The sequence below is a fragment of the Phodopus roborovskii genome, unplaced genomic scaffold, assembly GCF_943737965.1.
Source record: "Phodopus roborovskii unplaced genomic scaffold, PHOROB, whole genome shotgun sequence".
Classification (NCBI taxonomy): Eukaryota; Metazoa; Chordata; class Mammalia; order Rodentia; family Cricetidae; genus Phodopus; species Phodopus roborovskii.
This window is the reverse complement of record NW_026126433.1, coordinates 27,402,033-27,416,867: the sequence shown is the minus strand read 5'-3', so window position 1 is coordinate 27,416,867 and position 14,835 is coordinate 27,402,033. Positions and strand designations below refer to the sequence as shown.

The 14,835-nt window shown below is 37.7% G+C and overlaps 1 protein-coding gene across 1 annotated transcript in view; it reads right to left on the bottom strand.

The window, feature by feature from the left end:
* The window catches only part of Acbd6 (acyl-CoA binding domain containing 6), a 135,978-nt gene that overhangs the window by 75,749 nt on the left and 45,394 nt on the right, over window positions 1–14,835 (bottom strand). Inside the window, exon 5 of the mRNA XM_051186008.1 lies at window positions 2,333–2,438. Within this exon, the coding sequence (XP_051041965.1) occupies window positions 2,333–2,438 (106 nt within the window). The remainder of the gene's footprint in view (window positions 1–2,332; window positions 2,439–14,835) is intronic.

Below are 14,835 nucleotides of genomic sequence, written 5' to 3'. Positions count from 1 at the left end.
TAAATACTCAGGGAGTATGCTGAGAATTTTAACAGATTTTCAGTGAGATCTCAAGCCATTTCTACTTTTTTTTTTTTTTTTTTTTAAATGAAGTTACTAAAAGAAATGGACCAGAAAAATGGGAAAGTAGTAATAAGAAAGAAAGGTATGAAGGAGATGCTCCAGGAAATCAGGGAAGTAAGCAATAAGAGAGAAAGTCACAGGACCCAGAAAACAGATAAAGCCAGGCAAAGAGAGAAGAGAAATGTCAAAACAATAACAAAGAAAAGGCCCAGGATAACATCCACACAATAGATCAAGACATCAACTAGTACAGACTGGAGATGAAGAGGGAAGGGCGCCCTAGAAGGTACAGATCTAAGACAGATGGCATGACCAATCTCTGGTAGTGCACCAAGGGAGCTTATTAATTATTTTGGGCAACTCAAGGAGAGAACTCATGGTAGGAACAGAGAAAACTTAGGCAGTGAAAAACAAATACAGAAGTAATTACTGACTTTTAAGAAAAACAAATGTTGTTCAATGGTAAGTAGGTATTACTACGCACAGTTAAATAATCATTAAATCTTTTTTCAACCCTTGCCTTGCTCGTTCATAATCAGAATAAATATCCTACTAGAAAAGGCTTTGGTCTTATAACTTGTTTTGGACAAAAGAATGTAGGCTGATGTGATAATATATATATATTATATATATTATCACATCTAATAAAAGGAAATGTTAATGTACTTAGTGTATGTATGCCTGGTTATGCCTAGTTTAGTTTCTATACACCAACAGTATCTAATTCACTGATCTTTTACCTTTGGAAAAAAACAAACAAACAAAAACAAAACAAAACAAAACAAAACAAAAAAAATCAAAAAAAAAAAAAAAAAAAAAAAAAAAAGAAATCAAGAGGAACTGATCCCAAAGAAAGCTAGTAGAACCTACCGAGAAGCCTCAACTAATCCCAAGCCTTTCTGAAATACTACAAAGATAAACATCAAGCAGGAAACAAAGTAAAAGGATATTAGAATATGTGAAATGTTATTATCCAGGACAAGATGGTGATATAAGCAAGGCAGCTGGACTTTAGGATCTGTTACTGTAGGAAAAGTTGATTGGTACACATAATACAATCCATAGCTCAACGATGTGTTTACATAGTATAATAACATAAGCACTAATTTAATAGTCAATCAGACAGCTGAAATTTAAAGTTGTGTCATAACTATGTTAAGAGGCAGAGAAACTAGAGAGGAAGATGATTAAGACAGGTAAGCATAAATGTAAAGCACAAAGAACTCAAAAATAAAAATAACAAAAGTATATTGTTTAGCATTATGTATGTAAGTTACAAAAGAAGCAACTAAGAGAATGCAAAGTTTTGCCTCAAGTGAGCTAGAACTAAATGTAGTATTATAACTCACACTTTAAATTCCAGAAGGCATGGACAGCCTAGCTCAGGGAAGCTGTTTCCTGAAGGTAAGACATTATCAAACACTATCCCACGCACAGAACTCTTAAGTATACACAAATTACTATTTGCATACTCAACAGATCATCTGTAGACAATGCTTTCCTAACAACGATCACGTGTTAGCCATCCTGTGTTATATTCCCCCTTTTGTTGTTTTGTTAGTGCCAAGGATGGAGTTCAGGGCCTTGTACATTTTAAACAATTGCACATGATAAACAATTTATACAGCTGAGCACACCGCACCTCCAAGGCCCCTGTGACCATTTCCATGTTCATTACAGAACTGTAAAATAACAATAAATCATTAAAAGTTTTTTAGCAAATTTTACTCTCTTGTTAGCCATAATTCAACTGTTCAGTAAGTAGCAACTTTATATACAAAATAAATTGCAAAATAATATAGACTACAAAATAATTTAATATAAGGTCCATTTAAATAATGGGCCAGCATTTAAATTACTAGGTTAATCAAAATTCTGCAACAGATTTCCAAAGATAGTCACATGCCAATACATGTATTTACAGTGTAACAGAAGACATCACTGATAAGTAAGACTGCTGTCACCCATAAGTTTCACTCACCAGGCTGATGGTCTCCTCTCCTTTTATTATAGAAAATGGAAGTTACTTGGCTGTGGCAAGTTTCAGCTCCTAACTTTTACAATGTAAACCTGCACTGGAAATAGTTTCCTCACCAGGATTATGCTCTCTGAGAAACCCTCAGCCACACTCTACACTTGGAATGGTAGCTGAGAGGCACAACAGTTAGAAAATGACATTGGTGTGGTGCAACAAAAGCACAAGAAAAACTAACCCACCAGCCCAAAACACCCATTCACCAGAGATCAGAACAGGGGCTTGTTTTCCTACCTCTTCGTCTTTCACATTCACTTCCACATTTTTCGATTTGATGGCTTTGGTTATGTGGTCAATGTTGTTTTCCCTGCAGTAATCAAATATGTTTTTGTCTTCTTCCCTAATTAGAGTGAAAAAACAAACAAAAAAAGCTGTTTGTCTTACTAGATAAAAAAACAAAAGTTAAATATTTTTTAGCATAACTTATTTGCTGCTGAAGACATTAATGGGTTTAAAGTGACAGGAAAAGTAGACTTCGGGTAGACATAATGTATCCAGTGTCGAAAAAGACTCAAGGACTGAAGGAACTATGGTCCTCAGAGGAAAGCCTTCACTTGCTCTGCACGTTTCATAGTAGACCAGCAACATGCCTTTCGAGTTCTCAGATTACAGCCACACCTGCCCTAGGCTTTGGAAGGTGAAATCCAACCTTCATGCTTGTAAAGCAAGCACTTTCTCCACTGACCCATCTTCCCAGTCTTTAATATAACAATCTCACTTTACAGGCAAAGAGAGGCTAAATAACCTTGCAAGTGACAGCACATTTACCAAATGTAAAACCAAACAAAAACCAAACAAGCAAGAACTTTTTTTTTTTTTTGGCTAGATTCACTCAGGCCATGTGATCCTGTATAACACACGTTTTCTATTATGTCATGTCCCTCCACTAGTCAGGCACAGTTCATTCCAGAATTTGTAGCAGACACTTTCAGTATGAGGTCTATGAGCTCTCATAAAACTGGGGCTGGACTGATGTTTAAGCAGTTAAGAACACTGGCTGATCTTCCAGTGGAACTGGGTTCAGTTTCCAGCACCCACACAGTGGCTCACAACTGTCTCTGATTCCAGCCCCAGAGAACCCAAAACTCTCTTCTGACTTCTGAAGGCAATGCATGCGGTGATGCACAGACACACACAGAGGCAAACACATACACGAATAAAAACAAAACCCCAAAATATATTACATAAAATTATCCTCTAACACACTTTTGTGCATTTTTTTTCTGGATCAGTGATTCATAAAATGGCAATAGGTAATATAGAATATGAAAATGAAAATCTCTAATATGTGGGCTGAACTTTATGGGCAGGTATAAAGGGATGCTTTTCATATTCTCCAAATTAATTTAATAATTTTTGTTTAGTTTTGCCCTGGCCATCCTTGAACTTGTTCTGTGGACCAGGCTGGCCTCAAACTCAGAGAGCTACCTCCCTCTACCTCCTGAGTGCTGAGATTAAAGGTGTGTTCTTCTGCCTGGCTACTAATATATTTTATTATCTTCAAGACCTTATCTATATACTAAAAAAAAAAAAAAAAATCAGAGTCCATCTACCCTAGAAGACAATCTAAACAACCGATTTGGAGTAAAGTTATTGCAATCATAACTATCTTAAAACATAATGCTTTGGCATTAACCACTCAAAGCCTTTCTGAGACATCCAGTATATTTAGTTGAGCACCAACTACACAGAAGCCAAGGTTAGTTGATTGCAGGTACATGGCTAAACAATAAAGTCTGCATTTAACACAGACACTATACGGTTGAGATGATCATGTCTAAACTTGATTAATGTGAGCTAGAACCTGACCTTGGCAAAAGACGGAGAGAGAACAGAAGGAATGGCTTGCTTTCAGCTAGAGAAAATGAGCTTGGTTTTAAGGAAGAAATCATGTCTTGTTTGACAGAAATGAAAGTGTTTTTTTAGATTGCAGAAAAAAATGAGAAACTAAGGTCAAACCCTAGAAAAGTCTAGTTTTTAAAATCAGGGCTGCAAATACTACTACTTTTAGGTATAGTTAGCTAACAATGTCAACACTATTTCTATTAAAAAGTACGTTTCTATTTCCAATTTGGGAACAACAGAGACCCTTGGAATTCAAGAGGCAACAATCCTAACAAGGAGAGAAAAGGATTATCCTTTTAATTCATAACAAAAAGTACTGTCTGGAACAACTGTTTACTTGGAAAATAATGCACAGTTGGTGGTGGGCACAAAAAGGAAATCTGGAGGACACTCTGGAGGGACACCCACACCTGGGAATACTCAAAAGCTCTGCAGAGGATGAGAGGGCAGAGCATCTGGAGTGTTCTGTTCAGAACCCAAGTTTCCCATGCACATGCATGGGAAACCTGTATCTATGCACTAAGAACAAACATAGGACACATACATACACAGTACCTAAGCACTAAGGACAAGCATAGGACACACACACATATCTATATCTACACACTAAGGACAAGCACAGGATACACACACACACACACACACACACACACACACACACACACACACACACACACACACCTGTATCTAAGGACAAGCACAGGACGCACAGGATACACAAACACACACCTGCACCAAGGACAAGCACAACTCATACACACATACACCTGTATCTAAGCACTAAGGACAAGCACACAAGCACAAGAGATACTCAATTGTTTATCTTGCCTAATATAATTTTTTAATGTTTCTTAGACACATTACCTATATCAATTATTTTGCTTTGGTATGTGGAATCTAAAGACCAGCAGACATTTAAAATCTAATATCTGTTTATAATATGCAATTTTTTTTTTTACTAATAAATAGGTAAGGCACAGGCATCTAAATAATACTAGAGTAAAAAATACTATTTAAATTAAATGGTAAAAAGTTTAATAAAAGCACTGCTAATATGCTACGAATTGAGTGCCTAACATTAAAAAATTGAGGATACTCTCCAGTTTGTTAAATATATGCATATATTAATTTTCACACCAAACTACTACTTCACTGGTGAACAAAATCAAACAATTCTCCCTGCCCCCCAGTGACCTTGATTCCTGAGGCAAGATCTCACTATGTGCTCAGGTTGGCTTTAAATATGCATTCCTCCTGCCTCAGCCTCCTAACAGCTAGATTAGAGACAATGTGCTACCATGTCTGTCACATGCAAACCTATCTTTCTTTCTCCCACTGAAATGCCTTTGAAGTCCTCCAAAACAATTATTCTCTTACAGTCAGACTCATCTTAAATGAGATTGCGTGCACTATGACTCTAAGCCCTTGGTACAATGTAGACCTTAAGAATATTAGTATGTCTTCTAATTTACTTCCCTTTCTCTTAAGGTTTTTATTTAGTAAAATAAATTTATCTCCCTTTCTCCTCGTTGGTGAATGAGTTTTTTCAAGCACAAGACAAAGTCTTTTCTAAGATCACTCCAAAGAAGACTGCAGATAGACCCATGTCTATCACCATGAACAAAACTCAAGTCCAAAAGGACCAAAGACCTCAACATAAATCCAGCCACACTGAACCTCTTAGAAGAGAAAGTGGGAGGTACCCTTGAACAAATTGGTACAAGAGACCACTTCCTGAACATAACTCTAATAACACAGACACTGAGATCGACAACTAATAAATAGGACCTCCTCAAACTGGGAAGTTTCTGTAAGGCAAAGGACATAGTTGACGAGACCAAACGGCAGCCCACAGACTGGGAAAAGACTTTCACCAACCCCACATCTGACAGAGGGCTGATCTCCAAATATACAAAGACTCAAGAAACTAGTCACCAAAACACCAAATAATCCTATTAAAAAATGGGGTACAGAACTGAAGAGAGAATTCTCAATAGAGGAATCCAAAATGGCCGAAAGACACTTAAGAAAGTGATCAACATCCTTAGCTATCAGGGAAATGCAAATCAAAACAACTTTGAGATACCATTTTACCCCTACCAGAATGGCTAAAATTAAAAACACCAATGACAACTTATGCTGGAGAAGATGTGGAGAAAGGGGAACACTCCTCCACATCAGGTGGGAGCGCAAACTTGTACAGCCATTTTGGAGATCAGTATGGCGGTTTCTCAGGAAAATGGGAATCAGCCTACCACAGTATCCAGCAATCCCCCTCTTAAACATATACCCAAATGAGCCAGCCACATCCATGCAACAAAGACATGTGCTCAACTATGTTCATAGCAGCATTATTTGTAATAGCAAGAACCTGGAAGCAACCTAGATGCCCCTCAACTGAAGAATGGGTAAAGAAGATGTGGCACATTTACACAATGGAATACTATTCAGCAGCAGAAAAAAAAAATGGAATCATGAAATTTGCAGGCAAATGGATGAAACTTGAAGAAACCCCATTCTGAATTAGGTAACCCAGTCACAAAAAGAGGAACATGGTATGTACTCACTCATATATGGATTTTAGACATAGAGCAAAGAATCACCAGCCTATAATTCGTACTGCCAGAGAAACTAGGATACAAGGAGGAACCTAAGAGATTCATACAAGGTCCCTCACAGAAGTGAAAAGGAACAAGATCTCCAGAGCATATGGAGAGTGGGGGAGCAGTGAGTGGAGAGGGAACTAAGGGAAAGAGAAGGGAGGAGAGGAAAACATGTGGGACTAGGAAGATTGAGTCAGGGGAGGAACAGATGAGAGGGGGGGAGGGAGGGAGGGAGGAATGGAGAAAGATACTATAAAAGAGGGGAGCCATTATAGGTTTGACTATAGAGAAATGTCGAGAGATCTACAAGGATGATCCCAAGTAATAATCTAAGCAACAGTGGAAAGGCTACCTTAAATGCCCTTCCCTGATAATGAGACTGATGACTAACTTATCTGCCATCATAGAGCCCTCATCTAGTAGCTGATGGAAACAGAAGCAGACACCCACAGCTAAACACTGAACCGAACTCCTGGAATCCAGATGCAGAGAGGGAGGAGTGATAAGAAAATGGGGGCAAGACCAGGCTACAGAAACCCACAGAAACAGCTGACCTGCACAAGGGGGAGCTAGTGGACCCCCAGATTGATAGCTAGGAAACCGGCATTGGACCAACTCAGACCCCCTAACATGGGTCTCAGTTAGAAGGCCTGGGCAGTCTAAGGGACCTCTGACAGTGGAACCAGGATGTATCCCTGGTACATGAAAGGACTTTGGGAGCACATTCCCCATGGAGGGATAATCCCTTAGCCTAGAGGCAGGAGGGAGGGCCTAGTCCCTACTCCAAATGACTTGACAGATTTTGTTGATCCTGAAAGGCATCATCTGCCCTGTGGAGTGTGTGTGTGTGTGTGTGTGTGTGTGTGTGTGTGTGTGTGTGTGTGTGTGTGTGTGTGTATGTGTGGGGGATGGGATGGGAGTGGGGGACATGAGAGGTAGGTAGAGAGGGAGCAAGGGGGAAGAAACTGGGATCGATATGTAAAATAAGAAAAAATAATAAAAAAGAAAAGAAACAATAAAAATTTGGACTTAAAAAAAAAAATAAGGACACACCACTACTGGGAAAGAGGAATGGTATTAAAATACAACTGCTATTATGGTTTGAATATGCAGTGTATCTCCAAAAGGTTCTTGTGTTAAAGGCTTGGTTTCTGGCTGGCAGAGGTCTAAAGAGGAACTTGGATCATGAAGGGACTAATCTTTAACAGTGGATTGACCCATTGTGGAGTGCAAGCTGAATGAACTATTAAGAGGCAGGGCCTCCTTGGCAGAACTTGGGAGAGTCACTATCTTTGGAGGATGTAGTTTGTGCCTGGATCTGGCCTCCCTCTCTCTTCCTGACTTCTGTGAGGTAAACAACATCTTGCGCCACACATTTCTGCTATCGGGGTTTTTAGCTTCAGGCCTGTAGCAATCATGGACTGAAGCCTCTGAAAGTAAGCCAAAATAAATCCTGGCTCCTTTAACTTCATTTATTTCCGGTATCTTATTACAGCAATGGAAAACTGGCTAACATAACTGTTTTATCTAATTACAAGAGAAAAGAGCCATGCTAATTCCTAAAACTATACCTTTTCTTGTGAAGACTTTTCCTATCAAAAGGATGCTTTCAAGAATGCTTCACAGTGAGACATATAAAGTCCATGTAACTCCTTTAAAACAGGGTTTCTCTAAGAAACTTTAGAGTCTGTACTGGAATTCACTTTGTAGACCAGGCTGGCTTCAAACTCAGAGAGATCTGTCTGCTTCTGCCTCCCGAGTGCTGGAATTAAAGGCATACATCACCACTGCCTGGCTCCATGTAACTCCTATTTCATCTAGCTCATAAAATTAAAAATATATTTATGGTGCTAGCTCAGAAATCTAGCCTTCAGTAAATGCTTCACTTTAGTTCACAATATTTATTATTATATTTAATATATAAATATATAATACATATTATATATTTAATATTATATATTATGCAACACAGTATTCCAATAAATAGATAATGGGAAGATATTTGGGGAATTAAAACCCAAAGAAAGTAAGATTATATCCACAAAGATAACAACCACACACAATTAATTCCTCAAAGCAGAGGCCCAGGAGTATGCAAAGACCTCTCAGAGGATGTTCAGGTACAGGTCATTTAAATTCAAGGGAGCCCATTCCCCAGCTTCTCCTCCTAAGCAAATACCTTTCTCCTGTGCTCATCTGTCCAAAGGGACATCCTACACTAAGTATTTTACCATTCCACCTTTTCTGGTTTTTCTTCAAATATTCTCCTTTGCCTCTTGCATTATGTCACAGTTCTAAGATACATAACCAAAAGATTTGACCAATATGTAGCAAATGACTCGATTTAACTAACCTTTTACTCCTTTGCTTAAAAAAAAAAAAAAAAAAAATTCCTTTGATAGACTAAGAAAGTTTTAAATAAAATACTTCAGTAGGTTGTTGTGCCCCAAGAAACAACAACCCTTGCTATTAAGAACACAGACAGCTTTGGTGAAACCTGATGTTAGGACAGTGCTCATTACTGAAGGAAGAATGACATGAAACAAAAGTGACAACAGACTTGATGTTGAAAGCTGTTTTTTCAAACACAAAACATGACTTGGGCTTGAGTACAGTTCAGTGGTGAGCACTTCTCAAGTATCCCACCACAAGAAACATTTTAAATATCTCGTTCATCTCAGAGATATTTCCAATGGTTTTTTTTACTTATGGACAGTTAATTAATAAAATGTATAATATCTGTTATTTTGATCAAATGTACAGAAATAATATTGTAAAGGTAGCTCAAATAAGAAACAATGCTTAAAACACCTATGTCACAGAAAACATAGTTTGAAGAACAACTCAAGTACTTATTTTTGTTGTAGAGAACTATGATAGTATAATGACTACATAGAAACACATTACTTTTAAACAAAAATAGAAGTGAAAAATAAGAAAAATGATACAAATTTTCTTTATAGAGAGCTCACTCATATACTTTTTAATCAACATCAGAATATTATTTTAACTTTTTTGGGATAACTAAAGACTCACACATTGGAAAAATAGAATCTTATGTACCTTTCTTCCAATTTTTTAATGATAAGTTGTATACTTTTTAATAGATTATATTGTCTTATTTAAATTCCACTAGGCACCTTTTTGAAGTGAAGTTTATCTTAATGCATTATTTATAAAAAGTAAAGTCATATCTTTGGCAATTACTAAACAATGGAAATGTTTCTTCAGCACTATAAAAAGATGCTTCATCACCACTGCTCTGACCCAACATTCTATACATGAGTGGCCACAAGCCAGGAGTCATAAAGAATGTCCAAAATGTGTAAGGAACTCAAAAAATACAATGGCAAGAAAACAAATGCCCTGACTTAAAATTGTAAAGATTCTGAACAGACAATTCTCAAAAAGAGAGAGAGAGAGAGAGAGAGAGAGAGAGAGAGCGAGCGAGAGAGAGAGAGAGAGAGAGAGAGAGAGAGAGAGAGAGAAGAGATATGGATGGCCTGTAGCTATGAAAAAAAAACTTTGGTATTGCTAATCAGAAGCCACAATGAAAGTCTATCTCTTGTCTACTAGACAAGTTATTACCAAGAAGGTATACAGTAACAAGTGCTGGTGAACATGGAGGAAAGGGAGCCCTTGTATGCTGTTAATAATGAAGCATTTTGAAAAAATATAGTAGCAGCTCAATAAGCAAATATGGAGTTACCAGGTTTTCCAGCAAATGCACTTCTAGGTACATAGCTAAAGAAATAAGTATTGTGAGAGAATTATTTGCATTCTAGGCTTATCTGGATTATTTAAATGGCCTAGATATGGAAGCAACCTGTGTCTATCAAGGAAGATGGGCAAGAAAACATGACATACACAACACAATATAAAAAAATGATTCTAGTATCTGTGACAACACAGGTGGAACTAGAGGGAATTGTATGTGGTGGTTTTCAATGAGAATAGCACAAATAGTCTAATATATTTGGATATATGGTTCCCAATTGGTAGAACTGGCTGGGAAGGGTTAGGAGGAACAGCCTTGTTGAGAAATTTCAAAGGCCTACATCATTCTAGTTAGGTCCTTCTCCTCTCTCTCCTCTCTTTCTCTCTCTCTCTTTTTCTCCCTCCCTGCCTTTTGGTTGTTGTTTCAACATGTAAACTCTCAGCTGCTGCTCTAGAGCCATGCTTGCCTGCCTACCGCCATGCTCTCCACCATGATGGCCATGGACCCCCTCTGAAACTGTAAGGCCCAATTAAACATATTCTTTTACAAGGTGCCTTGGTCATGGTGTCTCTTCACAGCAACAGAGAAGTAACTAAAACACTATGCTTAGGGAAGGAAGTCAAGCACAGAAGGATCCTCAATTTTTGGTGGAATCTTAAAAGGTAAATGTCACATAAATACAGTAAGAAGAATGGTTATTGCAGACTGGAAGAGGGAGAGGGGGTAGAAAAGGAAGATGTTGGTCAAAGCAACAAAGTTTCAGTACACTGGAAGAACATATTTCAGTGACCTACTGCACTGCAGGGTGACCACAGTAACATAAGCTCTTGTTATATATTATAAAATCACTAGAATTTTAAGTTTATACCACAAAAGGTGATAAATATGTGAGGTGACAGATACATTAACTTGTTTGACTCTATAATGTAAATACAAATCAAGATGACACAATAAACCCATAAACATACAGACATAATTATCTGTGAATTTTAAATAAAATTAATAATAAGGATGGTCAAAGAGAGAATTAGAAGGTGAGCTTGCAAATGACATCACATTATACAAAGGATTCGGTGAAATAAAAAGACTGGTTGAACAAAGGAAGTTGCTTGGGCAAACTACAAGCAACTGTTCATGGCAGGGTGTTAGGAGGCAGCGGTAGAGGAGCAGACAAGACAGGCATTACAAAAGCCCAGCACATGCTGTTAATGTAGCAAGTTAGTTAGGGAAGAACAAAGATTACCAACCCTAGGGATCAGGAGTAAAGAGAAATAATACTGTTCTTCTATACAAGTGAGGTGAATACTAACAGAAGGGAACAATGTTTCATAGATGCTTCAGGAGACCCTTACTGTGTTTAAAAAACAAAACTAACAAACAAAAAACTCACTAACAACCCATAGCCAAAAGGCAATAAAAGACAAGACATTCAGGCATATTTTAATTTTACTTACAGCTGTTTCTCTGAAAGGAGAATGTTGTTAATGGTTTTTAGTAAAGCTGGTCTGGTGAAGTCAACTCCTAACTCAAGAATTAATTTAGCACATTAAAAGTTCTAGCTTCAGCAGAGGCAGGTGAATCTCTGTAAGGTCAAGGCCAGCCTGGTCTACAAAGTGAGTTCCAGGACAGCTAGAAAAAAATTTTTTCTTACTTCTGTTTAATACATAATTAAAATCTTAGATGTTAATTTAGCCTTACAGATTACTCGCTGTGTGTCTTAATTTTACCAACTGTGAGCCTCAGGAGAATCCTGCAAGTCTTTTCTGAAACACTTTGGTTATAAGACCAAGAGGCAACTATCCAGTGGAGGCAAATGCTGTTGGAACAGTAATCACATTGAAGGAATACTGCTCTAAGATTAAAGCACTTACAACTATCTGCACTTTTGTAGCTTGTTCTTGAAATAAGTCTTGAAACCTTGCTTGTGAAACATCTAGAAATTATCTACTGATTAAAGATAATTAGTTATATTGGAAGAATTATTTAATTATGACTTTATAAAGACACTGACTACTAAAGATCCACCCCACCTTTTAGAATCTGCCTAACTCTTAACAAATTTGAAGGAAAATTGCTGATACTTTAAATGCCTCCAAAAAAAAAGTCTAATTCTGATCAATCCCTGGAAAATCAGTGCCCACACCAGAAAAATTCACATACCTGCTTTGCTAAAAGACTTCTCTACAGGGCCAGTTAACATTCCCAACCATTAAATTGAGTCTAAAATCAATAAAACAATCCAAAGGAAGCATCATCAGCATAGTGATAAATGAGAGACTAGCACCAAACTTTATCAGGGAAGCTCATTCTTAAGAATGCTGAAAGGCAAAGGTACTTCATTTCTTAAACTGAAGGTAGTATACTAACACGATATTAACTGTCAAATTCTGTTTCATTAATTAGGAATTATACTGTCTCCTCAAACATTTCAGGATCCAGTGGGGCATAGTAATTGGAAGAGAGCTACTAACCACACTGACCTTGAACAAGAAATCTCACCTTGAATTTGTGTCCTCATCTGAAATACAGGGATACTACTAACATCTACATTTAATAAGGCCAATATGAAAACTAAGTGAAATAGCTCATTTAACTAATATGGTTATGAGTATAAGCAGTTAATAGATGATAATTGTCATTATATTAACCAGAATATGACACAGAAGACATGATAGTATATTTCCACCTAGGAAGCAGAGACAGGAGGGTCAAGAGTTCAAGGCCATCCTGGGCTACATCAGACCCTGTCTAAAAAAGTATAATAATGTAGCATATGTTTTCAGGTGAGGTAATTTACCATACTTGGGCATTATCATTGTTAACTGATCCATCTAACAAATCTTAATTAGACCCTCAAACAACTTAAAATAAGGAACCATGATTTGAGCAAAGTGACCAAAGTGTGAGAGGATGATGGTGAAGGACCTTGCTCCTATTACTTATAACACATGTGCTACCTCTCTTATTTTTTATTTCTAGAGTTTATTTTGTGTGTATGAGTGTTTGCATACATGTATGTTCATGTGGCATATGTGAAAGGTGCTCAGAGGTCAGAAGGAGGACTCAGATCCCTCAGGACTGGGATTGTAAGCCATCATGTGGTCCTAGGAACCAAACCTTGAACCTCTAAAAGATCAGACAGTGTTCTTGGCTGCTAAGCTACCTCTCCAGCCTGGACATATGTTCTCTTAATACTGCAATGGACATACTATATTCATACTATGTCCTTTTATATGTATGTACATATACACACAGGCAACTTTGTAAACAAGTTAGCATTTACTACCTAAAAATGAGGGATTAGAAGAGACAGGAGATTTAAGAACTGGATAGGAAAGAGTACAAAGTGGGGGAAAGGAAGGAGACAAAGAAAAGGGAAGAAGAAATGGAGGTAAAAGGGGGGGGGGGGATGGTGGCTGTTGATCTGCAAACAGGTGATTTGCCTGTATGCTTGGTTGGCATCATGGCCCTGTGCACACAGGAGCTAAATGAAGCGCATTAGAGAAGGGTGCATATGAGAGCCAGGAGACTGTTACCACACTCACTGTTTATGTCAAGACCTGCTTGTCCCCAGGGACCCATTTTCACATAATCTATAATTATCTCTTTGCTTTAATCGCCTTGTCATTCCTGAGGCTCTCATGGGCACTGGAAGAGGAAAAGCTCATTAACTAAACCTTTTCTCCTCTCTCCAGCCACCCATGGCTTTTAATTGCTTGGTGTGTTATTATCTGGGAGTGCAACTGGGATCATTTTCATAAGAAAGGGAGGTAGAGAGCAGGAAGGGAGCCATGAGTCCCTGAGGTATGCACCACAGACAAACCTTTGCTTTCTCAATTATTTATGCCAGCTGAGGTTTTACAGGCTGAATAAATCCATAGCTCAAGTTCATTCTGAGCAGTCAGATCCTCAGGAGAGAGCTGCCCATTTGCCTGTACACACTTGTGTATCCTCAAGAACAACCAGACTGTAACAAGACATATGTCATTTAATTTATCACCGATCACCAAAGTGTTAACACCGTGTTGCTCACAGCCAACAGTGAAATAGGCAAGGATTACACCCACTAGCCAAACAGAGGCTCTCAGTGCTAAGAACAGTGGTATCTCATAATGACTTGGCCTGATGAAAGCAATACAGTCCAAATACTCCATCTTCAAAACAAAATATGCTTAACATAGTCCTTAAACAGACTTGCTAAAATCAGGTCACTATATAACAAGGTGGGGCTTTGAATGAAATCCTAAGTAGAATTTTATACCATCAGATGTTACCAATAGCAATAAAACTGTCCTGTTGCTGTCTATTATCCAATCACATATTGCTTAAAAAAAAAAAAAAAAAAAAAAAACAAAAACCAGCTGTTTCTGTATCACTGCCAGGCTTTCTATGCTTTCATTCTAGTTTTTATTTTGACCAAGAAAACAAAGCTTTATGCTTTTTTGTTTTCATTTTTATCTTAGTTTTTCCTACATTCTTCCCCTCTACAGTCAGTACTGAAGAGCAACTAGCAACCAATGAAAAGTTGTTTTTCAAAACAGTAACATTTTCAAAATGTTACTAGTGCATAA